The 20,525-nt window shown below is 39.6% G+C and overlaps 1 protein-coding gene across 3 annotated transcripts in view; it reads right to left on the bottom strand.

Moving 5' to 3' along the window:
• Ralgapa2 (Ral GTPase activating protein catalytic subunit alpha 2) overlaps nt 1–20,525 on the bottom strand; it is a 271,244-nt gene that overhangs the window by 161,685 nt on the left and 89,034 nt on the right. For 2 of the 3 annotated variants that reach the window (XM_085696826.2, XM_085696824.2), the window contains exons 15-20: nt 19,434–19,671; nt 17,198–17,362; nt 13,997–14,137; nt 8,190–8,324; nt 5,603–5,700; nt 853–943 (exon numbers count right to left, since the gene is read on the bottom strand). In XM_085696826.2, coding sequence (XP_085552952.1) covers nt 853–943; nt 5,603–5,700; nt 8,190–8,324; nt 13,997–14,137; nt 17,198–17,362; nt 19,434–19,671 — 868 coding nt within the window. The remainder of the gene's footprint in view (nt 1–852; nt 944–5,602; nt 5,701–8,189; nt 8,325–13,996; nt 14,138–17,197; nt 17,363–19,433; nt 19,672–20,525) is intronic. The other variant, XM_048455526.3, reaches the window with a different exon arrangement.

Below are 20,525 nucleotides of genomic sequence, written 5' to 3'. Positions count from 1 at the left end.
ACAATCTAGACTGTTCTGCTGCTTGACAGCAGAGCTGCTTGCCTGACAGTTCTACTCCCTAACAAGGCTGACAGCCCCTTAGCTGCACTGTCTCTACTGCTGTTCTCCATCTATTTGCAAAGAACTGAGAATTGTCTTAATAAGCAGATGATCCATCTGCTGGGTCTCACAGCACATCCTCCCCAGAGCTACAGGCAACAGAGAGGAAGGCAGTGTGTGAGAAGAGCTGCAGCACACCACCGAGGGCCAGCCGGGTGTGAAGCCCACCATCGAGGGCCAGCTGGGTGTGAGGCACACCACCGAGGGCCAGCTGGGTGTGTAGCACACCACCATCAAGGGCCTGCCAGGTGTGAAGCACACCAGGTGGGTGTGCAGGGGTTCCCACTTTGCCACACTGACAAGGAGGAAACCTGGCCTCTAAGTACAGAAGAACAGAGCACGGGGTCCAGACTTCATACATATGATAACATCTCGGGATTCCAGGCAGATTTTTATTGTTACATACTTGCCCAATGACTTCAATGTATCTCTGAAGCTTTGTATTTCTTCCCTGTGGAGACGCTGTGGGAAAGGTAGCTTTTATTTATGGGTCTGTCTGCTCCTCTAAGTCTCTCTTGTTCTTATCTGGGGAAAGGCCCAGGGATGGAGAGACACGCCTCTCGGGTATAGATAATAGGCTGAAACTGTTCTACTGACCAAATTAACTGTGTGACTTTTAAGTTCCTGGATCAAAAATATTCTCCACAACCACCCCTTCCTTACTGACGAGACAACCACTTCATTAGAAAAGAAGAGACCACAGCAGGCCCGCTCTGCACTAGGCATGAGCAGGCCCCGTTTCCTGGAACTTACTCTTTAGTCTCTCCCTGCATCTTCCTTGTGTCTGCTGTAAATCATCCTTCAGATCCAGCTCAGCAGGACTGCTGCTCCTTCGAACCAAGATCTTCAGACAAAAAGAAATGCTGCTTTTATTACTGGAAAGGTGAAACTTTTACCCGACTCTTAAGTTCCTAGCCTATTTTTAAATAAAAGAAGCAATAATAGTAACGAAACACTGAACAATGTTTTCCTTTTGAAGAATGCATTCACAAGCTAGAATAATTAAGTTATGGGTTTCTCAAGATCTGAAACACCAATTCATATTTTCTACTGACACAGCTGAATGGATATACCAAGAAGGAATGCCAAATCCTGTGGAAGTGGTTTATTTTGAAGTTCTATTTGCTTCTCTAGTCAAGTGCACACACAGTCCCAAAATTCTGCAGGAGGCCTGAGCTCCCTGTGAATGTGTAGGCAGGAAAAGCACATACTCTACCCAGACTTCCAAAGGGCTGCTCAGAACCTTCCTAGTTAATATACTACAGAATTTTCTGAGCACTGGTAAACAGTGGGCCTTATGTTAAACACAAAGGATTAAGAAAGAATAGGAGGCAACCTGCATCTTCTAGCAACTTACACTTTTCTTGGAGGAACAAAACATACACAAACTATACAAAATAAAATAATCACGTTTATAAGTAAAATAGGCAAATAAAATCTGTGAAAAGTATGTAAAATAAAGTGTTACCTTAATCAGCTGACAGTTACAGGAGAGTGGTTCAAGAAGGCAACAGACATGAAGTGGTAGAGGGAAGGCAGGAGGGAACTCAAAGCAGGAAGTACGGACTGGTAACCAGCAAGTTCTATGTGCAGGAAAGGGAGCTGATTATAGCAGGCCATGCAGAACAGCCAGGAGGAGAAGGAAAGAGAGGAGAAACGCAGACTTTGTTAAAGAAGCAGTGGCCAGAGAGCCTGTAACATGAGGTTTAGAACTCTGGACCTAACACTGACGGCATGAGCAACTGTACATTATGGACAGTAGCTAAGTGTACTTAACCCATAACCAGAAGGACGCTCCCAGCCTTGTGCTGAGGTGGGTGCTGGAAGAGAGGACTGCTAATGGAACTGCCAGAGCAGCAAATGAGGAGGGAAGGGAGGAAAGAGAAGAATGCTGCAGTGGAGGACTGGAGCTTTCCACAAGCGTATGAGCCAAAGAAGGCTGTCACGGAACCATGAGAATGTCAGTGACAAATGAAGGCAGAGAGAAAAGTAAAAAGGATGAATGTTGAGAATTTTTTATGTCTTTAGGCTGAATAGTAAAAGACAATATTCATTAAGTGGCGGGGGGTGGGGGCGGGGAGCCAGAATGAAAGGACAGAGAAGAAAGTCAGGAATGAGATACAAATTCAAGCTTCAGGATATACAACAAAAACATACAATCCCAAAGTCCTGAGATTCAGGAGTCATTTAAAGCAATTAAATAGAAAGGGAGAAAATGTATAATTATAGTTACTTGTCTATGAAGAAGCAAATCATGAATAAAATATTTACAAAACTCACGGTATATAAAAATTACTACAAGCCTCAATAAACAGTGATTTATATCAAATGACCCAAATAAAAATAGGCTCATCTTTCCTTAACTACCAAGTAGAATGTTTTTGCTTCCAATGTTGGGGAGACAAGATACCTTCCAAGTGAAGAAACTCATCACACTTCATTTGCACTGGGGCTCACAGGAAGCAGACCTTCAGGATCCCTATGCTGTCCTCTTGTGAGAACAGAGTGAACAGAGCTCAGGGAAATCCAATGGCGTATTGTAAAGTGAGTGCTATCATTGCTAGTGACAAAGGACTGAGAAGCAGGATCACAGTGGCACTGCCTGATCCCTTGAAGTTGAAAATACAAATGCTGCCCAGAAGAGTCCTCATGAGTTAGACACTCTGGTTTCCCACAGATGCCATCAGCCACAAGGGTAACTCACAAGAATCAGCAAACAACTCGGGAACAAACCACTTTAAGAGCAGCAAAAAACTCCAGACAGAATTAGACTCCAGAGGATTGCAGCAAATCAGATAGAGAATGTGGAATTAGGATTTGTAAGCATTTTAAAGGTGTAAAAAATGAAAATAATAAAAATGGCCAAATAACAAGATATATTTAAAAGAATACATTTGAACTTAAAAGCAAAAGTACACTTGTGAGGTAAAAATCATAACAAAACACCACCTAAACAGAGCCTTGAGAGCCCAAATCTCCTCCCAAGTATAGAAACAGATGCACAGGAAACTCTGCTTGCATTCTGAAACTCACAGGAAGTACCTCCAAGGCTATCTCCTAATGTCAGATTGACTGAACTAGTGAAAGACAGAAGATGATTTATTGGTGAAACAACCCAGAATATGTCCATAGGGCCAAGGAGAATGGATAATATGAAAGAAACTTAGGAGACATGGAGGGCAGGATAAGCAAGTCTGGTATTATTTCTACCTACAATTCTAGAACAAGAGAAGATTGAATCAAAGTGTGACTATTTGAAGGAATTATTACAATATTTCTCCAAAAGAACAGAAGAAAAGTAACCGCAGATACACAGACACAGCAGATACCAGAATGGACAAATGCATATGCCAAATTAAATCTATACCTAGCAGTCAAACTTAAAGACAAGGATAAAGACCAGCAAGAAACAACTAAACAGGATGAAGAGAAGGCATCTCAACAGTACCAAGGAAAGACAAAGAGTCCTAGTAAGAAAAACTAACTTCCATTAGAAGAGACAAGAGAGGAAGAGAAGAAAGCAGAACTGTGGTCGTTATGATATTGTGGTTCTGTTCAGAGACAAAACACCTGAGGAGCAAAATCAAGGCTGATATGTTCAGGAAACAGCATATATGACAGAGATGTGGTCTTTCAGATAAATAAAGGAAAAACAGATTCAATAAATAAGACTTCAGGCTAGACGGTGGTGGCACACGCCTTTAATCCCAGCAGTTGGGAGGCAGAGGCAGGTGGATATCTGTGAATTCAAGGTCAGCCTGGTCTACAAAGTTATTTCCAGGACAGCTAGGGCTGTTACACAGAGAAACTCTTTCTCAAAAAAAAAAAAAAAAACAAACAAAAATAAATAATAGATAAATAGAGAAATGAGACCTCTAACAAGCAGTTGACAGAGGGGTTGGATCATCCCTCCTTCATAATCAAGAGCCACTTCCAGGTGAATAAAAGACTTGAAAGTGTCGAGCAAAAGTGAAGCATTTTATAGAATAAAAATAAGGGAATACTTTATCCTTTTGTAGCTGGAATGCTTTAATCCATAAAATTCTACCATAATAAAGAATATAAAAAAAGAAGGATTTGTATTTACCAAAGACACCAGAGTGAAAAACAGCCACACACAGGGAAGATGTCTGTTACAAACATAATCAAAATAAAATCAGTAGTCAGTCACTATTCAGACTATACAAAGAACTAATACAAGTAAAAGAAAAAAAAGTAAATGGCAAAAAGCCATCAACTGGCATTTCACAGATGAAATATAAATAATCAACATGAAAACTTTAAACCTTATTGATAATCTAAGAAATTCAAATAAGGTATCCCATTTCCATGTAGTTGACCTGCAAAAATTTCAAAAGTCTGACAATAGAAAGTGCTGGTGAGACTGATTAAATTGCTGGTAGAGACAAAAGGGCTACAAGCATTTGGGAAAGGAGCATTATCTTGTAGAGAAGAACAATCTTTGTATAATTTATTTGTCTACGGCTAGACAGTCACACAGAGCAACATTTGAACATGGAGAGATATTGAGAAAAGTCTGAAAAAGTCCACGGCTATATCATTCAGAAAACTAAAATACTGCAAAGAATCTAAATGCCTATCAACAGAAGAATGGAAAAAAAGTGATATAATCAAAGTGGAATATCACACAGCCGAGAACACTCAGATGACTTAAGTACTACATAGTACCACGTGGATATTCTGCAAACACACAAATGAGTGAACAAGACAATAGTATCCACAGAGATTTCAGAAACTTCAGAAACTAAGTAATAAATTATTTGGAGCCACATACATGTGAATGTATGTAAAACACAGCCAACACCATGCCACTGTGAAGGAAGGCAAAAGCAAAGGACTAAAAAGCAAAACAAAACTAGTGGCCAACGCAACAGAACCAGAACTGTTCTGGCGCTTGGGCAGGAATGGGTTCACCTGAATCTGCTTCATTATGAAAAGCAAGATCTATACAGAAAAGCTGACGCATGTCTTTCTGAAACACAAAAGCACAGGAACTCAACTCTGCTATCTTCCAAAGAGGTGGGAGCAGGGAAGGAACTCGATTTTTTCTATATCTATGCTTTCTATAAATAAATACTAGGTTTTAAAACATAAACAGAGGTTTATCTGAAAGAATGAGTTATGGGCCATTTCTCCTTAATGTTTTATATATATATATTTTTAAAAAATAAAAATCTTTAGGAATACTGTGTCAGGTAGGGAATCTTAAATGAAGAATTTACAGGCAAATACACCTGCTCCAAGTGAACTATACGACATGAGACCAGCCAGTAAATTCTATTTTATGCTAACTTCCCCCATTTTTGTAGAATGACTGTACTTTACACAGAAAGCAAGTACAACCTTAAGTGACTTCAAGATTATTTGGACCTTTAATCAATCTAAATAGAAAAATATTAAAACTATCAGCAATAAATTCATTATTGTGGTATAATTTATGCTTGGTTATAACAAGAGAGAGATTTTCTCTAGGAAATCTTACTGTTATTCCTTCATGTTCTCGTTTCACATGTTCTTTACTCTCTTGAAGAGATCTGGGTTCTGAAGAGCTCAAATTCTGTGAATTTTCTACCTTTGGACCTAGAGATGGGGTAAAAGTGATAAAATTAATGTTTCAGAAGGTAAAATAGGAGACAGACAGACAGACAGACAGCAGGCAGGCAGGCTGCAGAGGCAGAAACAGATAGATAAACCATGCATCTAGATGTCATAGATTACACACATGAATTATGGGTCTTCAGCATCTACAGGCCCAATCTACAGAGACCTGGTCTATAGCCCATAGACAGCTTCAGCTGGAGCAAATGGAACAATGTTCACTGTGGTTCACAGGGCCACTTAGTCTGCTATGCTGGACAGGGGCATATGACACATCACTCTGGGGAGGTGGGCTTGGGGACAGCATCTGACAAAACATCTGCCTGGGTTGGCCTGTGAAGCAACAGGAAGGGAACAACAGGACAGCTCTGGGATGCCTGAATAGAAAGACAAGCACAAGAAAGCAGAAACAGGTTCAACAATTTAAAAGGGGATACTGCCACAGAGTCAGCAAAGATTTAAGAAAAGATCATAAAAGCATCTGGAGAACAATCTGCAGCCAATAAATTTGAAAGAAATTAACAAATAGAACCAGTTTCTAGAGAAACATCAAAATCAAATTCAGAAAATCAAAGTAGTATTATAGTCCTTTAATTTAAATTTTTACTTGGCAAATAATGCATGTTTATCTTATATAACATGCTGTTTTAAAATCTACATACATAAAACATCATAAGTAGCATATGTACCACAACACACACCCCACATGGGCAGAGTACTTGTCTCCTCTTGGCCAGGCATAGTGGTACATGCCAGTAAGCTAGCTCCCAGAGACCAGGGAGTGTACTGCAAGTTCCAGGCCAGCCGGGGCTAATGGAGACCCTGTTAGAAAACAAGCAATGCTTTCTGAGTTCTTCAGCAAGGAAGCACACTGTACTGTGTACTGGACCCCTGGAGCTTTTCTTCTCTCAAGTGAAGTTTGTTAAAATCTGAAAGGATTTAAAAACCTTTATACACGAAAACCTCAAGCAACTGGTGTATTCTCCCAAATATTTAAAGGATATTTTTTTTCTTTGTTTCTCCTAGTAGTCCTAAGAATTAAACTCATGGCCTCCTATATGCTAGACAAGTATTCTACCACAAAGTATCCAGCCCTAATAAACCACACAAAAGCCTTTAAGGAGTAGAAAATTTTCAGATAATATATTTTCTCAATTTTATATTTTGCTATAATTTCTTATTTCAAGGGGTTTTCTAAGGAAAAGTTTCCCTCCTCATTTGCTGACCCTGATATTAAAAGACACAGGATAACCTGTTGACAAACAAGGCAGGAAGTTTTCTGACTGATTCATGGAACTACAGTGACTGACCTATGGAACTAAAGGCAGCACATTTACTGATGCTGTACACACTGAAGAGTGTTTTTTCGCTATATGATACACTACTCTCTGTCTACAGCTTCAGTAACAACTGAATCCATCCTCACCTTCCACACCCTGATGCTGTGGAAAGCCAGACCGACCCAATGCATGCTCTGGGTTTTTTCTGACCTCAGTGAAGCCTGCAAGCTGCTAATAAACTTTCACACAGTTGGTCAGCCTTCGTGCCCACTTCAACCCTTCAGCTCTTCCCAATGCCTGACCCTCACTGCCTCTCGTGCTTCCTACTGCGAAGTTTCTTCACTTTGGGAACTCTCTGTTCCTCCTACTCCAGCCACTTCTGACTCCTCTCTAGTTTCCAGTCATGTCAAACTTGAGGAGTGTGTATCAGATAAATATGTGAAATAGGAAAAGAGTTTCACTTCTAGAAGTCACATTCTTACAGTCAAATGAAAAAGTGAATGCCTAGACTGGGGAGATGTCTCAATGGCAAAGTGCCTGCTGTGCAAGCATAAGGTCCTGAGCTTAGATTCCCAGGCCATGTGAGAAGCTGGGTGAGGCAGCATGGGGCTGCAACCTGGGGCCGAGCAGAGGGAGCTAAGAGGCTCCTCAGAGCTCACAGGTAAGCTTTCACACTAGTGAAAAGGTCTGCTTCAAAATAAAGAAATAAGTAAGTTGAAAGCCATCAAGGAAAGATAGTTCAGGTTAACCTCTGGCCTCCAGACATATGCACATATGTACACACCCACACTAACAACACATACATAACATGCAAGACCCCTTCTTCCTTGAAGGAGACATTTAAATAAATGTAATAAGCAACATTACCTGCAGCTTACCCTATCCCAAGCCCACGTCTATAGCTTTTCACTAGTAACTGAGGACTCAGCCAGCACCAGGGTAATTACTCCTGATACTTGGGAGGCAGAGGTAGGAGAAAACTTGCAAGTTTGAGGCTGGCCTCATCAACAAACTGAGTTCCAGGCCTTCTAGGGAGGGAGGGAGGGAGGGAGGAAGGGAGGGAGGGAGGGAGGGAGGGAGGGAGGGAGGGAGGGAGGGAGGGAGGGAGGGACAGAGAGAGAGAGAGAGAGAGAGAGAGAGATCTCAAAATCAATCAATGGATCAGACAAACAACTGAAGATTCCCACATACCTTGAGAAGAATCTGAGCACAAAGGCTCAGTGATGTCAGAGGTGCTGCTGCTCCGGGGGACCTGCTGCTGTCCCACCACAAGATAATCAGAGTCGGCTGTGGGTGTACTCTCTGCCTGCTGGAATTCCTCCACTTCTGTAAGCATTAAGACAAAACACAGGACTGTAGTTGGAGATTTTTTAAAAAGCATTTCACATTTAGCTGATTTAAACATTAAGTTTCATATTGTTTTTAGAAGCCAGACTACAGTAAGATAATCTGCATGCACATCATCAAACATCCATATTTATTAACATTAAAGTTCCGCTCCATGATACGTTTTTCTTAAGCTACAATTAGCCTTCTGTTTTCCAGGTGAAGGAAAAGGGTGAGGGAAGAAAATCACACACACACACACACACACACACACACACACACACACACACACAAAGGTCAATAACTCTGAGTCATTTGAAATTTCCTAGCAGGAAGGGTAACTCAGCCATGTCGGAAATGCATAGACAGATAAATAATACTTGAGAAAGCACAGTTGGAACCCCCCCAACATTAAATAAAGATGAAAGGAAACAGGAATCCCAACTGTACTATTCCTTCTAATAATTAATGCACAACTGTGCAAAATAAAATGTTACTTAAACCTCATATTACCATGTGCAGATCTGAACTAGTCACTAAGCACAAAAATGATCCATGTGGTATAAAATGGAAAACCAAAGATGAACACTCAACACCAGATAATTTTCTAATATTTACATCTTCTATTTCCCTGGAGAATGGCTTCCCTTCTAGCTTATTTCTAAAGAGCAGAGTTCATTTTAGGACCAGTCACAGCACCCTACCCACTCACTCTAGATCTGTAGTCTTGGGATTGCATCATCATCTGCCTAGATCATCAGAAAAGCCTGCTAACTAGCCTCTGTCTCCTTTCTGCTGTTCTCTATGTGGCTGTAAAAGGGGCCCCTCTAAAGTGAAGGTGTAATTGTGTCTGCCATCAGTCCACCTGGCCTGTCTCAACCTTACCTCACAAGTTGCTCCCCAATCACCATGTAAGAGCTCCCACTCTCTCTAGTCTCAGCAATACTGATCCTCTTGGCTCCTGCAGCTCTCTCTCTCCTGCTCTTCACTCCCCTCTGCTAATCTTAGCCTGGTCCCCTATCCCTCATTCCATTGCTGCACCAAGTACATACCACTATATATCTTACTATAGATTCAGCATGCAAAGCCACAGTTCAGTTCCACACTAGAATCCAAACTCACTGATCCTGTCATAAAATTTCATACCCCTATACCCATATCACCATATTTTTCAAAATTAAAAAATTAAGCAGTAAAAGTTTTACTACTTTTAAGAAGAGAGTTCTCAAAACTCAATCTATATTATCTAAATTGGCTATGTCACTGGTTTCTCACCTGGAATGGAGATTCACTGCCAAAGCAGCTCATTCATCTGGACATAACCCACAGTAAAGGCTCACTTCAGCTAAGGAGATGTGCATACACAGGTTGATTCTGAGTTTAATGTATGGGATTTCCACAAAGGGTTGTTGCTCTGCTTTTTCCTACCTAAATGAAAATTCCGTTTTCTACTAGACTAGTATAATTACAAGGCTCAAATCTATGAGCTTGGTGTGAGTCATAACTATGAATCAAAGTTCTATCATCTTAAAACACAGTTTAAAGATGGATACTTAATGGGAACCTGAGAGAAGATAGGCTAAGCGAGCATGAAGAGACAGTTTCATCTTTCCCAGGCCATCTCTGCCTAGTGCTTCTCTTGAGCAGCAAAGAACTGTCCATTTTTTCCAGAGGACACGCAAGGCACATGTGCACATTTTAAGTCTACCTATATATCCCAGAGCAAAGACTAGGCTCTTTTTGCAAGTCTTCTAGTCCCTTTAGCACCAGGCCTCTTAACACTATGGAACCAGCCCTTCTAGTTACCTTCTTATTCTAATTTTGCAAGATGGCTAAATGGAGATACTGTATTTGTCACTCCTGTATCAGTAGAGGGAGCCCAAGAGCTTCCTAACTATTTGAGAAATAATTGGCCAAGGCCCATTTTTGTGGACAGAGGGAGGAGTAGGTTTTTTTTTTTCCTCTGAAGACTGGTGCCAAACACTGATGGATGCCAGTTTCTGGGTTCTGAGCAGAAGTAAATAAGAGCTGAGCCAACATTGGCAGCATCTTTCTAAAGATAAAGAACATCGCCATCTGGCGGGATGCAACACAGCCACAGCACCATGGCTTCCAAATTAGAGTGTCCCCACTGGTCCTCAACACAGCAGACGGAGGACAGGAGCCTGCTACCACCAGCTGTCTGCCTTCCCAACAGGCGGGCCTAATACATCTTTTAAGGCTTTGTTTTTGCAAAACTGTTAAGAGGGACTTCTCAGATGGAGATAGTCCAAGGCTGTAGAAAGATCCAGAAATGGCAGGGATGGAAGAATGGGAGACTATAGTGGGAGAAAGAAGACAGCTACATACCTTAGTGTTCTGTTAGGGTCTACACTTGAAGTTGACTGTCAGTTGAGAAAATGTGTAAAAAAGAATTTACAATTATTCTTATGTTATAATATAAATCCAATTCACTGATTTGAAGGTGCACATTTCATGGACTTTGGTGTGTGCCACAAAGTATCTGTATTCAATAAGAGCTCTATGCAAATGGATAAGAGAATGACACTTTAACACCTTTTCCTTCCTAACAGTTCTTGAGCTCCCTCTGCTGACATGTTGTAGTGGAAGAAAACGTTGGGCTAAGGCTGCTCCCATTCTACTGTGTCCTGTTGAGCTGCTCTTTTGTAACTAATGAAAATAATTTTAACACTGGCATAAAATATAAAGACTCGGATTTGCCTGTCAAACAGAAAAAGAACATCTGAGTTACATAACAATTGTACAATAAATCTCAGATTCGATGCATCCTGTTTTGCATGTCACACAATTTCTGTTTCAATCACTTTGAAGTGCTAAATCCTGCCTCAGAGTCTAAGTTCATTTATCTTCTGTGAAGTCCAATAACACCCGATTTTAAAGCACTAACTTTCCTGTCTCTTGAGGACACAGTTACTCAACACCATCACTAACCCACTGCTTTCTAAAGCTCCATTGAAAACATCAGCAAAATGATCATAAGGACCGCTTCTCTTCCCCACGAAGAGTTAGCTTCTATTTTCTCCAGATGTCTGTCTCCTTTTTACTCACTCTTTAATTGCAGACTTCCTTATTTCATCTTATTAAATGTAGCAAGGCTCTGTCTCCAAAAAACAAAATACTGTTCCATTTAACTCCTGTACAAGGCTGCACAAGCAAAATTAGAACGTAAGGTCCTAGTTTGAAAAACACCAATCATGAAGCCAACTTGCCTTCTAAAAGCTCAGGAGACGCTTTCCATTTAACACCTTAGATGTCCACAAGGTAAGCTTCTGAGAGTAAGTAATTAAGTTAAGTCCAGGTTCTAACAAGAACCATATCCATGGAGCGTATGAACAAGGCACAGAAGCATCTAAGCAAGGCTTGCCCTTATGTCCCGTAGGGTAACATAAGGGAAGAGAGTCAATCTGCTAGTCATAACCATTCCAATACTCCCCAAAGAAAAAGAAAAATCTACCCTAGTGTAGCATGAAAGTACTACAGACTGATCAATGTCCCAACACAGAAAGCAGTTAACAGTGTAAGACAGCAGAGAGGGACTGTTCTCATGAACGAGAAAGAGGACTCCCCAGCTGGCACGCCTACTTCTCAGGGGCATGTTTTTTCTCAATGCAACTACTCAGATTAATGGAAGTGGGTGTTTTGACTCTCCCTAAATTCAAATACCACTGCTTTCTGAACCTCCAAATCTGCTACTATTGTTTCTATTATTATAATTTTGGTGGACTGACAGCTCACACAGATTAGAAATCAAAACAAGGACCACTGCCATCAATAAAAACAAAATTAGCAACGACTGAAACAGTAAAACAAAAAGAGCAGAAAAAAATGCTCAACTTGTGGCCAGAAAGGAAAATTTAAAGATCTGTTTGATATTTAGCCACAGTTTAGCAAGTGATACTCATCCACTCAGCGGTAGGCCAGAACCCACTCAATGCTGCAAACTGCCAATCAGGAAGAACATCTACTCCTAGGGCAAGTAAACACTTGCCTTGGCCTCACAAAGGACAGTGGTATCACTGTAGCTAATAAAAAACAACTAGGGTCAGACTGAGAAGACACTCCTTACTGTAGCTGTCAGATGAAAGTGCGGCAGCAGTTTGTCTCAGAGTCGCCCTGCTACAAAACCAGGAGTGAAGATGGTAAAGACAAGAAAACGCAGACCTGGTCCAGCCTGCTCCACTTTACAGCACTATAGGCTTTGCTGTATTTGCACGGCTGGTATTGAGTAGAGTGGGGCTGTCTCAGCAGAGTATTTAGCACCCTCTACACCAATAGCACCATCTTACTGTGACAACCCAAAATGTCTCCAGATGTTGCCAAATCATCTCTGGCTGACAGTTGTTGCAGCAAATCCCTCAATTTCTGCTGGAGCCATGAACACACACACAAGAACCAAATATTTGAGTAAGTCAAAAAGCAACCCTGAATAAGAACAAAACTTTTAAAAATGAAGCTATAAATAGGAAGGAATTTTTCTGAAAACTTATTCCAGAAAAACTAGTGAGAAAAACCTAAGTGAAAAAGTGAGGAAATAAAACTAGATTGAAATAAAACTTTTCACATTAAAAGATTTTTTTGGTGTCAACCAGCCAAATATATAGCAAATTCTTTCAAAGACCTTATTAATTACCTAACAGAAGCAGCACATTCTGGAAAGTCTGATCCTCAACTTACTGCTCAAGCAGCAGCGTAGCTGGCGGCCCTTTCAATGCCGCTCTCGCTGTTTTCACACTCAGTGTTCACTACAGAGAGTTTTCCAGGCAACAGGATCAGTTAAAACTAGCGCTTCCCTCCTGGTATTTCACTATGCTTTAATCCTGCTCTGTGGAACTACAATAGTGCTATAGTGTTTGTGCTGCAGAATCTGTAGTTAGGCTGTTCTCCATATTTAAAAATTCCTCACCTACGTGTCAGAACTCAAAATGTAGAAAGAATATGAAAAAATTTCCCTCTTAATTAAGATCTAGCTCATCTTAAAATGACTAAAAATATCTCTTTGTAGATATAAAGGCAGAAAGTAAACTTCTTTTGAGGACTGACTAAGAAAAACATGAGAAAACTTGCTTTTGCTACTACAATATCCTCCCTTTACAACTGGCACAGGATAATTAAATTACATACAGTAGTTAGTACACAGTGTGGCATCTTGATGCATGGACGGTGTGGGCAATGTGACATCAGACCAGGATAACTAGTGTATTTATCACTCTCACCACTTATTTGACAAGTTCATTCAAAACACCCTACCCTGACTATGTCAAGATACACAATGGTTTATTATTAACTACATTCATCTTACTGTGCTAGGTACTATAATATCATCAGAAAAAAAAAACCCTCAAGAACTAAATCCAGTTTCAACTGGGTGAAGTCTAAGAACAAAAACGTTTTAGGGATTAGCAGTTTAGCTTTTTTCTTGTTGTGTTTTAACTATAACCTCAATTATCAGCATGAATCTGATACCAGGAGATTACAGAATTTTTGACTACCTAGTTGCTACTAAGCATGAACCATACAAAAACAACCATCAATATCCTTTAAAAATTAACACAAGTGAAAAGGGCACTCTCCTGAATGTGACTCGAGGGGAGTTAGGGCAGGACAGAGAAGCCTGAGGACATGGATAGACACACAAGACAGCATTACAGTACCTGACAGTCTGTGAGAGCAAGAGGAGTAAGAGAGACCAGGGAAGAGAGCGCTCACGGTATGGAGGAGGAGCGGGACGCTTTTAGTGGCAGGCAAAGCCTCAGAGAGGTGGACACAGTTGCTGATAGACTGGCTTCGCTTAGCTTCCAGGAGAGATAAAGTAACATTACATCAGAGCACAGCGAGACCTTTCACCATTTCTAAGTTCTTATGGTGCTGCAATTACTTTAAACATTTAAAGGAAGCCATTTTAAGCATTAAGAGAAGTCAGTAAAATCAGAGTACTTAATCACAGTCTCTAAATACAGCCAACTTTCAGCCAAGCACTGATGATGCCTTAGAATGGTCACTCCACACAAAAAAACTTATTTCAATTGGGAAGGCTTCATGCATTGCCCTTCCTTTTGCTGCTGTATATTAGAATGTATCTGAATGATGTCTGGGTTGCTTGCTGAAGCACACCCCATTAATACATTATTAGCACATTATTATCTGTTCCTAAAGGATACACATACAAAGACCACAGTGAGAAATAGAAAATCTGATCCAAGACAAAAAAATTTCTATTAAGCAATAAATAATTCAGAAATTGAATTACTGAGAGCTGACTGTATTTAAAAGCTAACCACTTAGTGAACTAAATGTCCCAGAAGTTCGTGAATATATGAATCAGATATTTTATTAAATATCTAAGAAAACTATCTTTTTATATTGTATTTCACATTTAGTAAAGCCAAAGTTTCCCAACTTTTGATTTTCTTATACATTGTTTGTTAAATAAACATTTAATGAAAAACAAACAGAAAGAGAGCATGCTTCAAATAAAATCTAAGCTTTCCTTAAAACCAAAATACAAAGGATTATTTGTTATGTTATTATTCTATGTACCTCTGCTAAGTATATGCAAAACAGAACTATACACAATAATGGCACACTTGCAAAAGCTAAAACAAACTTTTTACTTTGTCCCCTATTCCTTGCTATCATCACTTCCAGCAATGAGATTATTAAATAACTCATGTGTGTGTAAGATAATATGTAAAGGGCAACAACCATGTAAAAATGTTAAAGTATAAAAAATTTGTTTATCTCAGGATATGGACAATATTTTATTTGAGCACTGTTTAAAGAGCTTTCCCTTTATAAATCAAATGACTGCACATTTTTCCAAAACGGATCACCATGCATTTTAAAAATGTAAAATACTGGCTGTTTTATGTGGCAATTAAGACTCACTTTGATCACTGTCTGTTTAGAATCTGGATTTTCACCATCACTGACACCCAGGGCCAGAGTTATCTTTCCATGCCAGGCTGCTTCAGTTAGACTCTGATTCTCTGGTGTCCCATCAGTGATAGCTGCTCTATCTAACCGAAATCTGTGGGGTGAATCGTTATGTGAATATCTTAACCTGCTCTTAATGAGATGCAAGAAACAAAGCGACTTTTGAGTGGCTATCCCACAATTACTGCTGTTACTAACTCTTCCTAAGAACAGAGAACTATTTCAGTGAACTTCTGCACTCAGAGAAACTCCTCTATACACTCAAAATATAGGGAAAACACTCTGGGCTTTGTTAAAAAGTAGGAAAAGAAAACTAAGTAAAATTACCCATGGATAATATTAAACAGTCTTATTAAACCACAAGGTATACAAAAATCTTCAATGACCATTAATAGGTAACAACTGATTCACAACACTTAGCATTTTAAAAGATATAAAATGCAATAGCAAATGCATATAAATATGCATGCATACATGTGTATATATAAAGTACAAATATAATAGACTTGTATAATTGACAGTTTTCACTGTCTTTCAAATACCAAACAGTTCTAGGCTTTTAAAATTTAGTAACGTCTATAAAAGTCAACCTTAGAGTTTTAAAGTACATATTCCATAAATATCTTTACAAAATTTTTGAAAAAGGTTTGTTCAATGTCACACGGTCCTTCAAACACCTGAGAACATTTTAAAACATAGCCTGCCTTTCCTGAGTGTTTTCTAAACTATGCTGATGCTTCTACTATACAGTTGGTTTAAAACACCTGGTGGGAATTAAGATTTGTAGTGTCATATGGAACATGCATGTATCTGCTGCTGACCAACACATATGAATAAAATGCAGTGTTTGGGGATTAATGCTGATACTTGGAATTCAAGGGTGCAAAGGCAGCACAAGCACGGCCTGGGAAGGACACTGCCTTTGCCACATGCTTCTGATCTCTTTCACCAAAGGATCCCATGCTGGCATGGAAGGCTGTAGAAGTTGAACTGAGACAGGAATTCAGTAGGCATCCTCAGTGCTGAATGTTTTTTGAAACTGAGTTTCTTTTTAGGTGACAGAATGAAGAAAAAAATAGAATAGGTGGTGGAGATAATTAAAAAGATTATTACCAATAAATGCTAAGGCATAAAGAATGAGGAAGTTACAGGTAGGGACCAATATGCTTAGATGAAGCTGTCAACAGGATGCTAAACCAGCTAAATCAGGCTTTTAACAAACAATGAACAAAATATGTTAAACTTAACAAATATTTGTTTTATGGCCTGAGAACTTTCTAAAGCTTTTCTGAAGCTGGTGACTACCAACTCTAATTGCATGGTGTTGCTGATGACAGAAACTGTAAGAAACTGAGATAAGGTTGTTTCAGTCCTACCTCAGAGCACAAAGGGAAGCGAGAACCTTACTGTCTCTGTTCTGAATATCAGCTTCCCTTTTAAAGATTTGCCTCTTGCCATAGTAAAATGTAACAAAGCTGCTGATAATTCTCAACCAAGTAACAGTACTAGTTCAAATAAACTGTAAAAGCAGCATCTATATGCATAAGAAGTTCAATGTTTTTAAAGAAGTAAAAAGCGAGAATGTCTCCATTCATTCCTAAAACCAAGTGTCACCCTCCTTTCCTTTGCTGGACCCAGTTATCACAAACTCTACAAGGCACACTGCCTAGCAATGACATCATTGAAGCTAAAGGTGCATTTATCATGCTCCCTTTCACAGTAGAGTCTTTAGAAATAAATAATAAAACCTGAGACTTCAGAAGTAACCAGAACAGAAAGTTTAAAAGATAATGACAGACTTCATCTAATAAAAGATCTAACTAATATTTAAATTCTGAGTAGAACTTTAAAATATTTATTCCTATAAATTTACTTAAATAGCAATTAGTTTTCTTAATGATATTTAAACAAATATTTACCCGTTGCTTTTTGACGAACAATATTTCTGGCCTTCTCAACTCCTGGTGCTCCAGATGTGGTCGCACTTCTGAATCTCATTGGCTCTGTCATATCTGGATGGCTACGCCAGCTGAGAGAAAAGGATCTACCCACAGCAGCCCCTTTTTGGGAATCTAAAACACAACCTGATAAAGGGTAAGATGAGAAAAACAATCAAAAAGCTGAATTTAATGGCAATCATACAATTACATATTACCAGCAGTCAAGAAACGGCCTACGTACAACACTGTACCAGCAGATTCCCCTGCTGAAAATTAAGACCCGCTTCCTTGTGCTGAAGTTCAGGAAGATACATCAGTAACCTCAAAATACTTGCTACCAAAGTATTTTTAATTTCCAGCAGCTTCATGAAAATTGTATCTTCATAGTATTTACTTCCACATGCAAAAGTACATATTAACCAATCTTTCCAATTGTAAGAACAGTTATGTAAGAGAGATCCAGAAGAGAGTAAGGACCTCTAGGCTAGTGTGTATTTTTTTTTAAGATTCCTGTTTAGTTTAAACTAAAGAAAAAATAACCTGTTGCTAAAGCAATGTTAGAAAATTACTGTACTACATAGTCTAAATCTAAACTAGGATTAAGCCATTCTAGTGGAATGCTATGAACATAAAGCTATTTTGCTTTGGCTTCTAGCTGCTTTTACTAACTGGGGCTTTGGCAAACCATTCTCAGACTGCAACGAACACATCGTAAGCTAGCCCCTCTCCATGCATATGGTTAACACATCGCTTGAACTGATTCATATTTCCCTGTATCTACACCCTTTGTTCTCACTTATTCTGGACTTAATCATACTTTGGTAGTAAAACTAAAGTGAGACCTGAAAAATCGACTTCTGTAACATTGTATTAACAAGTATGTCCCAATCTGCTGGATGACAAAGCACATAGCAGAGTCACACTCACTGTCCTGGCTGACAGTCAGTCAGTTCCTAGAAGCAGAGCAGCCTAAGTGGCCACAGCACAGAGTGAACCAAATGAAAACATTCTATCAGCTCATAAAATCAGACTAACAGTGACTATGTTAAGCTACCAAGCCTTGGAGTGATTTGTCACATAGCAAAAACCAACTGATACAGTCTACAATAAGGTTATTACTACTAAAACATAATCTGCTGTAACCATGTGTAATTTGACAAAGCTTTGAAGAAAAGATGCCTTCCAGGTCCCGGAACCAAAGGAAGTTACTTGTAACTCAAGGAAACCCATTGTTTTTACCTCTGTGTTCTATGATTCTGTTCGATATAACCCTGAGGACATCAAGGTGATATCCAAAGTCATCTCTCCCTGATTCCCTAGCAAGCCCATAAGGCTCCACAGAATACATTCTGGCATTTAACCATACCCGCAGCTCCTTCCCACTTTATCCTATTTCCTTTTCCATTTAATATGTACCATATGCGTCTGAATGAGTCAGCTCTAGTCTTCACAGTATAAGCTGGAATAGACAAGTTAACTCAAGTACTACACTCCTTAGGAACTGTAAAGAAGACAAGGGGATACCAACTGCAATCTCCAACAGAAACTTCCACTGTTTTATAACTCAAAAATTATTACTTTTACTTCTGAAACCAGCTCTACCTAGAAGCACAATAAAGCCAAAATGGGTCCCATCTCAAGCACTTCGAATTCCTCCACGTTTTCTAGGGCGGCAGCAGCACGAATCTGAGTAGTACCTTGGGTCGGATTGACTAGCTTTGATGTCAATCACTAGAAAGCCTTTGTATTTGGGGTTTTCTGTCTGTAACAAAGAACTATCTAAAGGAGCTATCATAATGATGAAGTCCATGTGTAAAGCACTGGTCATTGTCACGCTTGTTATCAGTACTTCTCTCTCATTTTTCTTCTTCCACAGTCTCTTTAGATAGTCACCAGTTTCATTAATGGAACAAAATAATAGGAATCATAATCTAATGATCAGCATTTAAAAAGACATGATGCAGCAGGATGGTGGTGGTGCACACCTTTAATCCTAGCACTTGGCAGGCAGAGGCAGGCAGAGCTCTGTGAGTTCGAGGTTAGTCTGGTTTACAGAGCAACTACTAGGACAGGCTACAAAGTTACACAGAGAAAGCCTGTCTCAAAAAAACAAAGACACTATGCAGCTAGTTCAGCTCATTATGAAATACAATGCATTAATGGCTTAGGTGTATAAATAAGCACCACTGCAGCTGCCCTAGAAAAGCATAAATACCTTTGCCACGCTGCTTCTTCTCCTTCTGTTCACTTAATTTATCTAGAGGTAGGTTTGTCATCTCAACTCCATACACAGTTCTTGCAAGCACCGCTGTCAAAGAGTCCATGATGTTGGACCACTCGGTGATGAGCTCCTCCCACTCTGTGAGGGACGACAGCACACCTAGAAAGTCATCCCAAAGCTCCCGAGAAATGTACACACAGAGGTTTGCTCGGATCCAAGCCACGATAAGTGTCTGAAACCAACCAAAAATATATGATTTTTAACAGAAAAAAATTAATATCCTTTTCATTGTTTTTCTTACTTTTGACCCACTGTAATGGGGATTTGAATTATGTTAGATGAGTTATCTGAGGAAATATTATTCGAAAGTGCATGACTAGTGCTACTAATATCGGAAAGAACCTAAAACTTCTGAAGGTGGCTCTTTGTCATCACCAGAGAGGCTACGGCAGACATCTTCCTGTATATGTGTTCCTCTAAACTCGAGTGCTACATGATTTTGAGCAGCTGGGCTTGATGCAGAATCAAAGACAACTCATTAAATAAGACTCCCTTCGACCTCAGCCCCCAATACCTTCAGTCCAACACCATTTAATCAGCTTTACCTCCATCTGCGCTGTCTTCCAAGAGACATTTCTACTCCCACTCTGGGTTACTTTTCAGAATCCTGTGCTTCTATTAAGCCGAACTATCCTGAGCTACATGCTATATTTCTTCCTCACTTTAAAAATCAACACACTCTCTTTGAAGTAGATAGCCCCTCTGCTTATAGCCATCCTCCTCCTCTACTGAACTCTAACTTTCCTACTTCCTCATCTCCTAGTCAGGTGGTTTTGAATTTTTCCTTCTGACAGCTCTTCACTTTCCACTTGGGTTTTGGTTATTCATTTCTATGGCTCCACTCCCTTCTAACTGTTGTGTACTCTTTTGTCTTTATGTCCAGCACAGATCCCTTGGTTGGCTTCCTGATTATCTACCTGCTGTATTCAGGACAGTCCAAAGGCACTTGTAATACATCATCATGAAAAGAAGTCAATCACTGATTACTAATTTTGATCTAAAATTGGATCAATTTTATTATTAGAT

Source organism: Myodes glareolus, chromosome 10 (genome assembly GCF_982192425.1).
Source record: "Myodes glareolus chromosome 10, mMyoGla1.1, whole genome shotgun sequence".
NCBI classification, from domain to species: Eukaryota; Metazoa; Chordata; class Mammalia; order Rodentia; family Cricetidae; genus Myodes; species Myodes glareolus.
This window is presented reverse-complemented; position numbering and strand designations above follow the sequence as displayed.